The sequence below is a fragment of the Neophocaena asiaeorientalis genome, unplaced genomic scaffold, assembly GCF_003031525.2.
Source record: "Neophocaena asiaeorientalis asiaeorientalis breed wild unplaced genomic scaffold, Neophocaena_asiaeorientalis_V1.1 scaffold332, whole genome shotgun sequence".
NCBI classification, from domain to species: Eukaryota; Metazoa; Chordata; class Mammalia; order Artiodactyla; family Phocoenidae; genus Neophocaena; species Neophocaena asiaeorientalis.
Window position 1 is genome coordinate 461488 of NW_020173111.1, and position 15567 is coordinate 477054.

At 42.3% G+C, this 15567-nt stretch overlaps 1 protein-coding gene across 1 annotated transcript in view; it reads right to left on the reverse strand.

Annotated features, from left to right (window-relative positions):
- Positions 1 to 15567, reverse strand: part of LARGE1 (LARGE xylosyl- and glucuronyltransferase 1) — a 529052-nt gene that overhangs the window by 424463 nt on the left and 89022 nt on the right. Inside the window, 1 exon segment of the mRNA XM_024743516.1 lies at positions 1612 to 1799. Within this exon segment, the coding sequence (XP_024599284.1) occupies positions 1612 to 1717 (106 nt within the window). The 5' untranslated portion in view covers positions 1718 to 1799.

The following is a 15567-nucleotide window of genomic DNA, read 5'->3' on the forward strand; positions in this document are numbered from 1 at the left end:
CCCGCCGAAGCCCAATCCACAACACGGTATTACAGCTCTCAAGTCCAATAATCCAGGCCACATCTTGCCTGGCTTTGGGCCCTTGGGGACGTCACTGAAGCTGATCTTCCTTGCCCTCCTCATCTGTCCCCACCACACAGGATTATTGTGGAGGAAGAGTTAACAGGTGTCAAGTCCTTACGACAACGCCGGGCATGTAGAAATGCTCAAAATATTATGGTGTATATTGTTATCATCATTATTGCTATTGTTGTTATACTATTATTACTATAGTTATACTGGCAAAGTCAATGTTTTCGTGTGTTAAACCTGTGTCAGTACCGATGCTCTTGGCCTTCTTTCACAGGGTCTCTCCCATCATCCCTGGAGAATGCTTCCTTCTACCTCTTCCAGTGCCAAAACCAACTCACCTTCCTCCCTCTGATCTCTTTGCCAAAAATCAACCATCCACTGCCACGCATAATCTATCTAGCTGCTTAGATGAAAGCTCTACTACTCCAGGGATGTCTGGGGCAGGAAAGGGACAGGGGTGTGGCCCTGGGCCCTTCCCTGCTATGCAGGCACAGAGTTCCACCTCGTTTATATTCAGCCTGGCGAACTCAGGGCAAAGCTCAGGCAGTGAACTCCTAATTAAAAGGTAGCCTTGAGCTGTCGATAAAATTATGCATAAAGGACATGTTTAAAAAAACACAGTAGTGACTTCCTGGAGACAGATTTTCACTTGAGAGAGAGATATATATTTTTAACTCAAGTGTTGGGGTAAATAAACAGCAAGTGTGCTCTTCAACACTGCCACTCCTTCCCTCCCCGAAGCTTAGAAAACCATCTTTGATACTCAGAACACTGCACTGCCTTTGAAACTGCTGGCTGGAAGGATGTGAGACTCGTCTTTTCTGTGGATTTCGGGAACGCGGCAGGGATGAGCGTTTGTTATTTGTTTAGTGAAGGCGACTCCTTTGCTGAGCTCCTGTACTCAGTCGGTCAGCATCACTACTCATCTTCTGTACCCAGCACGCCTGACAGCCTCAGTCACCCTCTCCCCCAGCGCCCTGGGCTTGCCTTATCTTAACAGAGTATCACATACAGCAATGAACAGAGATCACATGTTAACCTGTCTCCTTCACTGCACTCCGAAGGTCCAAATCTGTTATCACCGGATTCCCAGTACCCGGTTTAGCATAGATGTTAAACAGTAGCAAAATGCTGACTGTGCAGATAAGTGAATGAACAGATGAAAGAATGAATGAAACATCTTACTCCACAAACAGCTAAGTAATCCCCCCAGGACCCAACCTTTTCCTCTTTATCGACACGGCGATCAGCCTGCACAGCTGCTATCTGACGTTTGTGTAACCTCCGCCACGCTGCTGCATCCAGGGGTGCCTTATTTTTGCTTCCGTATTTAGCTTTTTCTCCTCCCATTACTAACTCCCTCTCATTCCCTCTGTAAATCTAGGCAAATCTTTTCCTGTGATCGGGCATCAAAATTCCATTGTTCTACAGAATGAGAAGCTGGGATTAGAAGACTTGGAGGTTCTTCCTAGGACTCTGGGACAGCCAGGGTTCCTTCTTCCCTCCATCCCTCTCCCTGTGGGAAAGCTTCCTTCTTACCTTCAAAGCTCCCAGCAAACAGGTAAAGCCAGGTGATGGCTGGGATGCAGAGCAGAGTCAACGAGGCAGCCAGGAATTTCCGTCTCCCTCTGCAGATTCCCAGCATCCTCTTGGAAGTGGCAATCCCTAATCCCAGCACCGTTTCTCTGCCCAGAGCATGGAGTCCTCGGCCTCCCTCATAATACTTTCTGAAAGAAAGAGCAAAGAGGGAAGGGCTGAGTTCTTAGCACTGTCAATGGATGCAAATTGCAACAGAGAAATATCCTGCAAATCCTGAGACTGGTTCGACTCATCTACAATTTCCTGCTAATCTTTCATCCCAAGAGATGATGCTGCAGTCTTGCAGTCTACCCAAACTGAGAGAGCTCTTTACAAAATAAACAAATGCAGGATGATACAAACTATAACAGATCTCTGTCCCTCTCACATACATACATACACGCATATATTTTATAGTTTAGGTGAGTTTTGAAGCCTGGACTAAACACTTATTAAAAAGAGCACCTAGTTAGCATCTTATATGTACCAAGCACTAACCAGGTACTGTGTTTTCAAAAGTGACCAGAGTAAGGGTTGGCTTTAAAGAACACTGTCTAACAAGAAAGACCAACACAAAACATCCACAGGAACCCCAAGAATGTGATGACAGAGATTTGCACAGACCTCTATGGGAGGACAGATGAAAGTGCCGACCCGTCCATGTTTAGTCAAGAGGGCAAAACAGTTCCCCGTGTTCCCGGCAGAGAGAACTGCGGAAGGCGGGCAAGGCTAACAGACAACACACTGAAGGGAAAGGAGACCGGAGAGGCCCCAACGTCATGGGCGGGAGGTTACATCTCAATCACAGGGGAAAACCTAGAAACACTCCACAGGGACTGTCTTAATAGCTTCCACCCTTTCACAGAAGACTGCCAGAAAAGCATGAAACAATTCAAACATGCAGAGACCGGAGGGGAGCAGACAGACAACCTACAACCAGCCTGCAGAGGGACAATCGTGGACTACGCAGAAGGATGGCTGAGACAGGTTCAAAGAAGACACAGAAGGTCAATCCAGACCGAGCAGAGGGCGAATGATCTTTCATCTGAGTACCTGACCAGGAAGGCATGAGACTTACAAAAAAATTTTTAAACTAACAGACCATACAATCTCATGTCCTCACAGCTCCCAACACAGACATCACAGTGGCTGGAGGTGGAGAGAAAAGTCCACGTGGAGCCTCCTTCACAGAGCAGAACTGCCACGGCAGGCAGTTATAAAAGGCTGCAGATTCCTGAGGAAGGGACGACCACCAAAGACCTGGTTTAAATGTCCCCTTGAATGTGTCCTTCCCTCTGCCGTAACCCTTAAACCCTATGTGACAATGGTCTGGTTTAAGTGTCTTCCTTCCGCACCAGCCTTGGTGTTTTGAGAAGGTAGGTGCCCCGTCTGACTCACCTTGTATTCACTGAGACTTAGCCGACCGCCTGTCACCTGCAGGGCCTGATAATTGTCTGTCGAACAAATAAACGGAATCAGATTCTAACCAAAGGCGACCCTCTCAAGCGTCAGGAATCTGTGTTCGGCAACTTGCCGGCAATAAACATCCAACAGTGCCAACCTCAGCTGTCAAGGCTAAGCTTTCTTCTGTGACCACTCTGATGGGATTTTCTAAATGACCCTCTTTGGAAATAGATCAAAGACTACAGGGCTGGAGGGTGTGGACAAGAAAGTAAAACCGGAAAAAGCAAAATCCCTTTAAACAAAGAATGTGGACTTGAGAAGTCCCCCCTAGGGAAGTTTTCCGTTCTGAAGTTAGGGGAACAAACCCTACACACAAGCTCCGCTAGTCACTAAGAATGAGAAGCACAGCAATGCTGGTGATCTCTCAGGAAGAGGGAGTGCTGTGAGGAGAGGCTGTGCATTTAGAAAGATCTGGATGCAAATCCACATACCACACTTGACTAGCTGTGACCTTGGCAAGGCCCCCGTCTCTGGGGAAGCTTCATTTTGTCCATCTATAACGTAAGCGCTGCCCTCTGTAGTGGGGGATGGTATGAGCCTTAAATGAGAGCCCCCCAGAATAAGCGACTAGCAAACATGATCAAGCACAGGCAGACGTGACCCCACCACCCTTCCAGAACACCAAAGAGCAGCCTTACTTACATTTTTTCATCTCTCGCCATTCCCACCCTCCCCCGACCCCGCCCCAAAAGGGTTTGGTAGAAAATAGACTTCAACAAAAAGGTCTTGACTGGCATGGCACATGGGTATTTTAAACCTGAAAGACCCACCTATTTAATCCTCCTTCGGGTGGTAGGTACCATTACACTAAAATCACTTTTTTTTTTTTCACAGTTCACTTAATTATGGTAAAGGCAACTAGCAGTAAGTAGCACTTATTATGCATCAAGCACCTTCCGGTGTTTTTTTACTTGTTTGATTCTCAAACTAGCCTATGAGGTAGGTGCTATTTTTTCCTCCCCATTTTATAGATGAGAAAACCAAGACCCAGAAAGATGGATTAACTGACCAAAGGTTACACACACCGAGGGCAGAGACACCTCAGGCTCTGCTCTCCTTAAGTAATTCATTCTAGCAGCTTTGCCAGGGGGGCATTTTCCTTCTGTTGGAAACTAAAGCCATCATACTGAATCTTATTATTTTCTTTCCCAGGGTCAAACATATCAACACTGTTTGCTCCCATTCCAAAAAAAAAAAAAAAGCGCAATACACAAAAATATAATTGGAAAAGCTATAGAAGAATTTATAATTTAGAGGAAAGTAGGAACATATATGGACCGGAACTCAAGTGGCATTACTATTTAAATAATACTTTTTAAGACGCTTTACAACACACAGCAGAAGCAAGAAGAACTACAATCCTGCAGCCTGTGGAACAAAAACCACATTCACAGAAAGACAGACAAGATGAAAAGGCAGAGGGCTGTGTACCAGATGAAGGAACAAGAGAAAACCCCAGAAAAACAACTAAATGAAGTGGAGATGGGCAGCTTTCCAGAAAAAGAGTTCAGAATAATGAGAGTGAAGATGATCCAGGACCTTGGAAACACAATGGAGGCAGAGATCAAGAAGAAGCAAGAAATGTTTAACAAAAACCTAGAAGAATTAAAGAACAAACAAACAGAGACGAACAATACAATAACTGAAATGAAAAATACACTAGAAGGAATCAGTAGCAGAATAACTGAGGCAGAAGAACGGATAAGTGAGCTGGAAGACAGAATGGTTGAATTCACTGCTGCGGAACAGAAAAAAGAATGAAAAGAAATTAAGACAGCCTAAGAGACATCTGCGACAACATTAAATGCAACAATATTCACATTATAGGGGTCCCAGAAGGAGAAGAGAGAGAGAAAGGACCAGAGAAAATATTTGAAGAGACTACAGTCGAAAACTTGCCTAACATGGGAAAACGAAATAGCCAGCCAAGTCCAGGAAGCGCAGAGAGTCCCATACAGAACAAGCCCAAGGAGAAACACACTGAGACACACAGTAATCAAATTGGCAAAAATTATAGACAAAGAAAAATTACTGAAAGCAGCAAGGGAAAAACGACAAATAACACACAAGGAAACTCGCATAAGGTTAACAGCTGATTTCTCAGCAGAAACTCTACAAGCCAGAAGGGAGTGGCATGATATACTTAAAGTGATGAAAGGGAAGAACCTACAACCAAGATTACTCTACCCAGCAAGGATCTCATTCAGATTCAATGGAGAAATCAAAAGCGTTACAGACAAGCAAAAGCTAAGAGAATTCAGCACCACCAAACCAGCTCTACAGCAAATGCTAAAGGAACTTCTCTAAGTGGGAAACACAAGAGAAGAAAAGGACCTACAAAAACAAACCCCAAACAATTAAGAAAATGGTCATAGGAACGTGCATATCGATAATTACCTTAAACGTGAATGGATTAAATGCTCCAACCAAAAGACACAGGCTCGCTGAATGGATACAAAAACAAGACCCATATATATGCTGTCTACAAGAGACCCACTTCAGACCTAGGGACACATTCAGACTGAAAGTGAGGGGACAGAAAAAGATATTTCATGAAAATAGAAATCAAAAGAAAGCTGGAGTACCAATACTCATATCACATAAAATAGACTTTAAAATAAAGAATGTTGCTTTGTTATAAAGCAGAAACTAACACACCATTGTAAAGCAATTATACCCCAATAAAGATGTTTTTAAAAAAAATAAAATAAAATAAAGAATGTTGCAAGAGACAAGGAAGGACACTACATAATGATCAGGAGATCAATCCAAGAAGAAGATGTAACAAATATAAATATATATGCACCCATCATAGGAGTACCTCACTACTATAAGGCAACTTGCTAACAGCTATAAAAGAGGAAATCAATAGTAACACAATAATAGTGGGGGACTTTAACACCTCACTTACATCAATGGACAGATCATCCAAAATGAAAATAAACAAGGAAACAGAAGCTTTAAATGACACAATAGACCAGATAGATTAATTGCTATTTACAGGACATTCCATCCAAAAACAGCAGATTACACTTCTCAAGTGCACACGGAACATTCTCCAGGATAGATCACATCTTGGGTCACAAATCAAGCCTCAGTAAATTTTAGAAAATTGAAATCATATCAAGCATCTTTTCCGACCACCACACTATGAGATTAGAAATCAATTACAGGGAAGAAAACGTAAAAAACACATACACATGGAGGTTAAACCATATGTTACTAAATAACCAAAAGATCACTGAAGAAATCAAAGAGGAAATCAAAAAATACCTACAGACAAATGACAATGAAAACACGACAATCCAAAACCTATGGGAAGCAGCAAAAGCATTTCTAAGAGGGAAGTTTATAGCTATACAAGCCTACCTCAAGAAACAACAAAAACCTCAAATAAACAATCTAACCTTACACCTAAAGGAACTAGAGAAAGAAGAACTAACAAAACCCAAAGTTAGTAGTAGGAAAGAAATCATAAAGATCAGAGCAGAAATAAACAAAATAGAAACAAAGAAAACAATACCAAAGATCAATAAAAATAAAATCTGATTCTTTGAGAAGATAAACAAAATTGAAAAACCATTAGCCAGACTCATCAAGAAAAAGAGGGAGAGGACTCAAATCAATAAAATTAAAAATGAAAAAGGAGAAGTTACAACAGACACAGCAGAAATACAAAGCATCCTAAGAGACTACTACAAGCACACTATGCCAATAAAATGGACAACCTGGAAGAAATGGACAAATTCTTAGAAAGGTATAACCTTCCAAGACTGAACCTGGAAGAAGTAGAAAATATGAACAGACCAATCACCAGTGATGCAATTGAAACTAATTAAAAATCTTCCAAGAAACACAAGTCCAGGACCACTTGGCTTCACAGGTGAATGTGATCAAACATTTAGAGAAGAGCTAACACCTTCCCTTCTCAAACTCTTCCCAAAAATTGCAGAGGAAGGAACACTCCTGAACTCATTCTATGAGGCCACCATCACCCTGATACCATAACCAAACAAAGATACTACACAAAAAGAAAATTACAGACCAAAATCACTGATGAATATGGATGCAAAAATCCTCAACAAAATACTAGCAAACAGAATCCAACAACACATTAAAAGGATCATACACCACGATCAAGTGGTATTTATCCCAGGGATGCAAGGATTCTTCAATATACACAAATCAGTCAATGTGATACACCATATTAACAAATTGAAGAATAAAAACCATATGATCATCTTAATAGATGGAGACAAAAGGTTTTGACAAAATTCAACACCCATTTAGGATAAGGACCCTCCAGAAAGTGGGCATAGAGAGAACCTACCTCAACATAATAAAGGCCATATACGACAAACCCACTGCAAACATCATTGTCACTGGTGAAAAACTGAAAGCATTTCCTCTAAGATCAGGAACAAGACAAGGATGTCCACTCTCACCACTATTATTCAACATAGTTTTGGAAGTCCTAGCCACAGCAATCAGAGAAGAAAAAGAAATAAAAGGAATACAAATTGGAAAAGAAGTAAAACTGTCACTGTTTGCAGATGACATACTATACATAGAGAATCCTAAAGATGCCACCAGAAAACTACTAGAGCTAATCAATGAATTTGGTAAAGTTGCAGGATACAAAATTAATGCACAGAAATCTCTTGCATTCCCATACACTAATGATGAAAAATCTGAAAGAGAAATTAAGGAAACACTCCCATTTGCCATTGCAACAAAAAGAAAAAAATACCTAGGAATAAACCTACCTAGGGAGACTAAAGACCTGTATGCAGAAAACTATAAGATACTGATGAAAGAAATTAAAGATGATACCAACAGGTGAAGAGATATACCATGTTCTTGGATTGGACGTATCAGTATTGTGAAAATGACTATACTACCCAAAGCAGTCTACAGATTCAATGCAATCCCTATCAAATTACCAATGGCATTTTTTATGGAACTAGAACAAAAAATCTTAAAATTTGTATGGAGACACAAAAGATCCCAAATAGCCAAAGCAGTCTTGAGGGAAAAAAACGGAGAGGGAGGAATCAGACTCCCTGACTTTAGACTATTCTACAAAGCTACAGTAATCAAGACAATATGGTACTGGCACAAAAACAGAAACATAGATCAATGGAACAAGATAGAAAGCCCAGAGATAAACCCACGCACCTATGGTCAACTAATCTATGACAAAGGAGACAAGGATATACAATGGAGAAAAGACAGTCTCTTCAATAAGTGGTGCTGGGAAAACTGGACAGCTACATGTAAAAGAATGAAATTAGAATACTCCCTAACATCATACACAAAAATAAACTCAAAATGGATTCAAGACCTTAATGTAAGACAGGACACTATAAAACTCTTAGAGGAAAACATAGGTAGAACACTCTTTGACGTAAATCACAGCAAGATCTTTTTTGATCCACCTTCTAGAGTAATGGAAATAAAAACAAAAGTAAACAAATGGGACCTAAGGAATCTTCAAAGCTTTTGCACAGCAAAGGAAACCATAAACAAGACGAAAAGACAACCCTCAGAATGGGAGAAAATATTTGCAAGCAATGGACAAAGGATTTGCAATCAATGGACAAAGGATTAAACTCCAAAATATACAAACAGCTCATTCAGCCCGATATTAAAAAAACAAACAACCCAGTATAAAAATGGGTAGAAGACCTAAATAGACATTTCTCCAAAGAAGACATACGGATGGCCAAGAAACACATGAAAAGCTGCTCTGTATCACTAATTATTAGAGAAATGCAAATCAAAACTACAATGAGGTATCACCTCACACCAGTAAGAATGGGCTTCATCAGAAAATCTATAAACAACAAATGCTAGATAGGGTGTGGAGAAAAGAGAACCCTCTTGCACTGTTGGTGGGAATGTAAATTGATACAGCCACTATGGAGAACAGTATGGAGGTTCCTTAAAAAACTAAAAATTGAATTACCACATGATCCAGCAATCCCACTATTGGGCATATACGCAAAGAAATCCATAATTCAAAAAGACACATGCATCCCAGTGTTCATTGCAGCACTATTTACAATAGCCAGGTCATGGAAGCAACCTAAATGCCCATCGACAGATGAATGGATAAAGAAGATGTGGTACATATATACAATGGAATACTACTCAGCCATAAAAAGGAACGAAATTGGGTCATTTGTAGAGACGTGGATGGATCTAGAGACTGTCATACAGAGTGAAGTAAGTCAGAAAGAGAAAAACAAATATCGTATATTAACGCATATATGTGGAACCTAGAAAAATGGTACAGATGAACCGGTTTGCAGGGCAGAAATAGAGACACAGATGTAGAGAACAAACGTATGGACACCAAGCAGGGAAAGCGGCCGGGGGTTGGGAATGGTGGTGTGATGAATTGGGCAACTGGGATTGACATGTATACACTGATGTGTATAAAACTGATGACTAATAAGAACCTGCTGTATAAAAAAATAAATAAAATAAAATTCAAACTTTAAAAAAAAAAAGACTCTTTACAACACTTATTTTCCTCCTTTCCTCTCTCCATCTGCAGAAGTTAATTTCAACTGGCACAATTTGTACAACGTTTTAATACAGAGTCTAGGGTGGTTTGCCTTTTATGATAACACTGGCATCTGAAATTAAACCCTGCAGGTAAAATATATTCCTTCACGAATCTGACTTTTAAATGACACCTCTGTGCACTAGAAACACATTTTAAAGAAAAATCTCAATTTATATCAGAAGTTCCTCCAGGAAGTTAATATAGGAATCAACATAAGAAGAAAGGACGGAGGAAACTGGAGGTGGGCTGGAAATTACATCCCAAGCATGTGCAAATGTTGATGCATTAACTAGAAAACCAGTCTCTAAACTGTTCTTGCCTGGGGAAAGGGAGAAGGCCTCACCTATTAATCCAGGTGTCTAAGAGTCATCTCTAAATGCCCCTCCCTCAAATCCAACATCCAATTCCTTAGCCAAGCTGGTCAATTTCTCCTCCTAAATATCTACTCCATCTGTCTTCTCCCATTTGTCTTAACCAATGAAATTCACATCTATGAAATATACTGTATGAGCCAGAAAAATTCCCATGAGCTATTAAGCCACGAAAGGTAGGATTCAAAGTTGAACATAAAATGTGATTTCAAGTATCCTTCAATCCAATGTAATAAATTGTATATAAACATATAAATACCTACGTAGCTATAGATATGAAAGAGGTATAAGTGTTGAAAGTTATCTCTGGGTATAGCATATGGATAATTTCAATATACATGAACATATACTTTTCCTAAATATTATATAAATATAAGGAGTATGCATTCCTTTTATCATTTAAAAATATTTAAAAGCTTAAATCACTATGTCTTCTTGTTATAGTGCTTTCAATTCAAAACACCTCAGTGCAGACGCTGTAGTATATAGGTGTTACTTTTACCTTACATGCTAGGGGCAGTGAGTTAACATATGTAGGATCCTAGTTGGGATTATACCCTCGAGGGGTTGCTGGTTACCACCTGAAAGACCCCAGTCAGAGGCCCACATTCCAAACACTGCTGTGTTCAGCCATCTCTGATCAACACCAGAGGCTGTCTTTTTCTCTTTTATTTTTTTAATAGATCTTTATTGTAGTATAACTGCTTCACAATACTGTGTTAGTTTCTGTTGTTAAAAAAAAAAAAAAGAGAGAGACAACCAGAGGCTGTCTTTTTCTCTTTTATTTTTTTAATAGATCTTTATTGTAGTATAACTGCTTCACAATACTGTGTTAGTTTCTGTTGTTAAAAAAAAAAAAAAGAGAGAGACAACCAGAGGCTGTCTTTTAATTAGCATCATGGATGTTAGAAATGATTTTTCATGGGTGTTCAAGACGTGTGGATTGTCCAGAAACAATGTACATGAAGAGGGAATAAAAATCTAAGTAACCTCCAAAAACAAAGTCTAAGGAACACAATGGCCAAACCCATCAGAACCACTTAGGATCCCAAACTGATCCTAGGACAAGTAACAGACTTGGGCCACCGATTTTTCTAACTAAAAGAGTGGCTGAATCCTGAGAGTCATAACATTGTCACCCCTGTACTAAGAGGGCAAAGAGATTATAAAACAGGTCCTACAGCAGATAGAACCTCTGCCGATGTTAGCTTGGCTGTTATCATTATTTGTATTATTGCTGGTATGACAACTCCACCTCATGTCTATACCCAAGCCATCCCCTCACACATACCCCAACAGTCCTGCAATGTCCTTCCTCCTCTGCTGGACCTCAGGAGGAATTTCATGTCCTTACTACTTCTGTGAAACCTTTCTGGCAAGTCCAGACCTAGAGGCATTCCTTCTCTTTGTTTCTAGACCCCAATAGGTGTCAAGAGCACATTCCTGATCACTTAATTGTTTTCTAACCATTTCCTGTTATCTCTCCTCATCAGACCAAAACCCCTAAGGTCAAAGGATCCAGGTCTTCTACCAGCATTTAAGACAAAGGTTTACAGTAGCCATCTCAACCCAAAGTGTGGTCCCTGAACCAGCAGCCACTGGGCCCCACCCCGGCCCCAGTGGATCAGAATCTGCATTTTAACAAGAGCCTAAGTGATTCGAGAGCACATTACTGTTTGAGAGGCCTGTACTCAAGCACTTAGTAAATAACTGGTTAATACCCAAAGCTCGCCTCTCCCCTCACCTCACCCTGCAGGGACAAGCCGGTGCAGGAGGGAGCACCTGGACTTCTTCAATTGCATATTTACTACAACAGTTCTCTGACTGACGGAAGCAGAGTTTCTAGAAGGAAAAGTGCCTTTTTCTAATTAAACACAAGCATCTTATGGACTAATGGTAGCTCTGATGACCCACCCTGACCTCCTGGCAAAAGCAATTCTTGCACATTTGAATACTAACGGAGCAACACCAACACCACCCACAGAGGCACCACCACACCCATTTTACAGAAGGGAAAATGGACACTAAAAGAGGCTAAGGACACTGATTTAGTTGTTGGAAACCCTGGGATTCAAATTCTAGTATTTTCTGAAAAAAAAAAAAAAAACAGGAAAAGAGTTCTTTGCTACAGGACACCAAATTGATGACCAGTCTGAACCTCCCCACTCAGAGCAGATACTTCAAGGGCAGGCACCTTGTCCATGCTGCCCACTGCTGCTTGCTTGTTGCCAGCACAGTATCTGGCACACAAGGAGGTGATCAATAAATATGTATTGAGTGGGTCAAGGCCTGAATCTCTCAGTGAGAGCCAGCAGCCTCCCTGGATGTTCATTATCATACAAGCTCCTCCTATCACACAACCTCCAGCCCACGCTTTCCTCCCAAGTCCAACCATGAAATCCTGTGGAACTTCCACTGTGTGACCCACACATTCCTCTTTATCCTCAACTACCCCTCACTTCATGCTACCTCCAGCTTTTAAGGGAATGCATAGCTGTCCCCTGGACCACTGCTTTCCCGAGGGAAAAGTCTTTCCACTACTCTCTCAAGGCAAACACACAACAACTGGAAAAAAAAAAAATGCACACCCTAAAAGTTAAGAATTCTGTTTTATTTGGTGGACTTTCTGAGGACTTCAAACCCTGGAGGCAGCCTCTCAGTTTGCTCTGAAGAGGTATGGGAGGAGCCAGGATATATAGGAGTTTTGCAACAAAAACCAGGTAGCTGGAACATCAAAAAGTCCCTGTTAATTAAAGAAAACCAGACATCTCAAGTTAATGAATTTAGCGCTTTTCTGTGTATGGGAAGATGCAAGAGTCTGGGCTCACTGAAATCCTTCCTTTGAAATGAATCTCAGCTATCCAGGGCCTGTTTCTCCCCATTCTGAGGCTCCTCAAAGTGCACCACTGAGGGCGGCTGCAGTGACCGAGGTGGCATTCTTAGTCCACAGACCTAAGGACTAGGAAGTGGGTCTCCACCCTCCTGGCTTCCAGTTGTCGCTACCGAATCTTCTGCCCCTCCCTCGCAGGACAACCACTGTTCCTCCGAGGCACCACCATGGGCTCTCTGTCCTAGTCAGTCATTAAGCAAGTAAGTCCTGGTCACGCCTCTCATTCTTGGAAGACTTTACTTCTCACCACGCCTCTCCACTTTAAAACCGTGATGCAAATAGCCAATTCACAATACCTGCCACTTCACGTGGGCCAGGTTCACATTCTAGAACAACCTCCGAGATAGCAAATGTCAACATGAGTGGCTGCCCAGCCCCCTCTGGTCGCCTCCCCAGGCTGCCCTTAAACAAATGCTTTGCTGTCTTCATGAACCTCGATCCACTGGCTTTATTCATTACTATTCATCCAGGTCTAGATTTTCCTTATATTTTCACTTATTTGGCTCAGATGCCCTGGTTTATGATTATAATTATAACTTCCCTCTGCAAGGACTCCCCTCCCTTGGCCCTCCTTTTTTCCAACCGTACTAGCCTGGAGAAATCTGATGCTTCAAATGAACGAACACAACTATGCTTGTTCTCCACGGCTTTCCGTGGGAAGCCAAATGTTAGGGTATGAAATCATGCTCTCGGGCAGGCAGATTCGTTCCTTTAATCATTTCCGGTTTCAAATGGGCAGTCACCTGCTCAGAAATGCTACTGTTTTTCCTCTGGTAAACTCACTCTCTTATGCTCTGAGAATTTTTTTTTTTTTTTTGGCTGCATTGGGTCTTCGTTGCTGGGCGTGGGCTTTCTCTAGTTGCGGTGAGTGGTGGCTACTGTTCGTTGCGGTGCGCGGGCTTCTCATTGCAGTGGCTCCTCTTGTTGCAGAGCACAGGCTCTAGGTGCGTGGGCTTCAGTAGTTGTGGCATGCAGGCTCAGAAGCTGTGGCTCACGGGCTCTAGAGCGCAGGCTTAGTAGTTGTGGCACACGGACTTAGTTGCTCCATGGCATGTGGGATATTCCCGGACCAGGACTCGAACCCGTGTCCCCTGCATCGGCAGGCAGATTCTTAACCACTGAACCACCAGGGAAATCCCTGAGATATTTATTTCATATATGCCTTCTCTCGCCAAACCTCTTCTTTTCGGAATGGTAAATTCCAGGAGTGTTCCAGGAATCCGTTGGGGACACGTCATTGTTTCTCTACCCAGGGGATATCCCCAATTCCAATGGCTTGTAAAACAATCTCTAGGCTGATGACTCCCACCTTTGTATCTCTAACCCTAGCCTCTCTTTGACCTCCAGATTGACATGTATCATGATCTTCCTGTACTACACATGCCTCAGACTTCAACTCCCGATTTCCCTGCCAAACCCGTCCCTCTCTAGATCTTTCCCACCTCCATAAAGGGTGACATCATCTACTCCATCGCTCAGGCCAGATACCTGGGAGCCATTCTCAATGCCTCACTTACCACTCTCATCTTGCCAAGTCCACGCATCCTCCCATCCTGCCATTTTCACCTTTAAAACATGTACTCTTTCCCATAACACACCGATTTCTCTCCAGTTTTCCTGCCACTATATGAATCAAAGCCACCATCATCTCCCATGTGTGCTTCCTGCAGCAACGTCCTATGATCATGCTTGAAATCATTCAGTGTTTCCCGCAGCTCTCAAATCCTAAACTCTCTGCCACGCCGACAAAGACTTGCTTCGCTAACTTCTATCTCTAGGGTCGTGCTGCTGGCAAGTCTAGATCTGGCTGCATCTCTTCAGGTCTAGATCTTGAAAGCTACCAACTCAGAGAGGTCTTGCTGGACACTCCTAGTCCTAAGTATCCTCCTCCCCAACCCACTTCACTTTGTCACCACACCCTGAGTGTTTCCTTCATAGGACTCATCAAATTTTGGAATTATCCAATTACTTGACTACTCGTTGAATGGCTGCCTCACCCACTAGATTGTCATCTCCACTTGGGCAAAGTCCATAACTGCTTTATATTCAATGCGTACCCAGGCACATAGGAGGCATTCCTTAAATGAACAGATGAAGGTGCTGGGAGAGCCTCGGCAAGCAGGCACCTTGCTGTCATTTGTGTTGTTCCCAAAGCCATTTTAAACAAAAGTCTGCCAGCTAGCTGTCTGACTGTACACCATCTGTAATATGAGAAACAAAATCCACACTGCACCTCAGGTAGGTCCCTGCAGCAATGGTGTGCCCCTTAGAAACCCTCTGTTACGTCTGAGGTCCCTTGCAAAGTTCACTTCAGTAACTTTCTCTCCTTTCTCTGCCCCCCGGAGGAAGAGCACACAAGAGGCATCGGACCTGGCGCATCCCTCCTAAAGGCCTCCCAGCAGTCTCTTCCCCTCCACCTCCTCCTGTGCACATCAGGCCCCAGAGCCTCTCCCTCCTGCAGATGAACCTGTAGCTTCGGCTGTCCAACTGGCACTCATGATCTCTTTTTTCATTCGGAGAATGGCACTTGGCCTGGGAGGCACTGTTTAAAAACTGATCATGTGAACTGCAAGAGTAAGAACCACATGCAATATGCTTTGAAATAAACACTAACAACG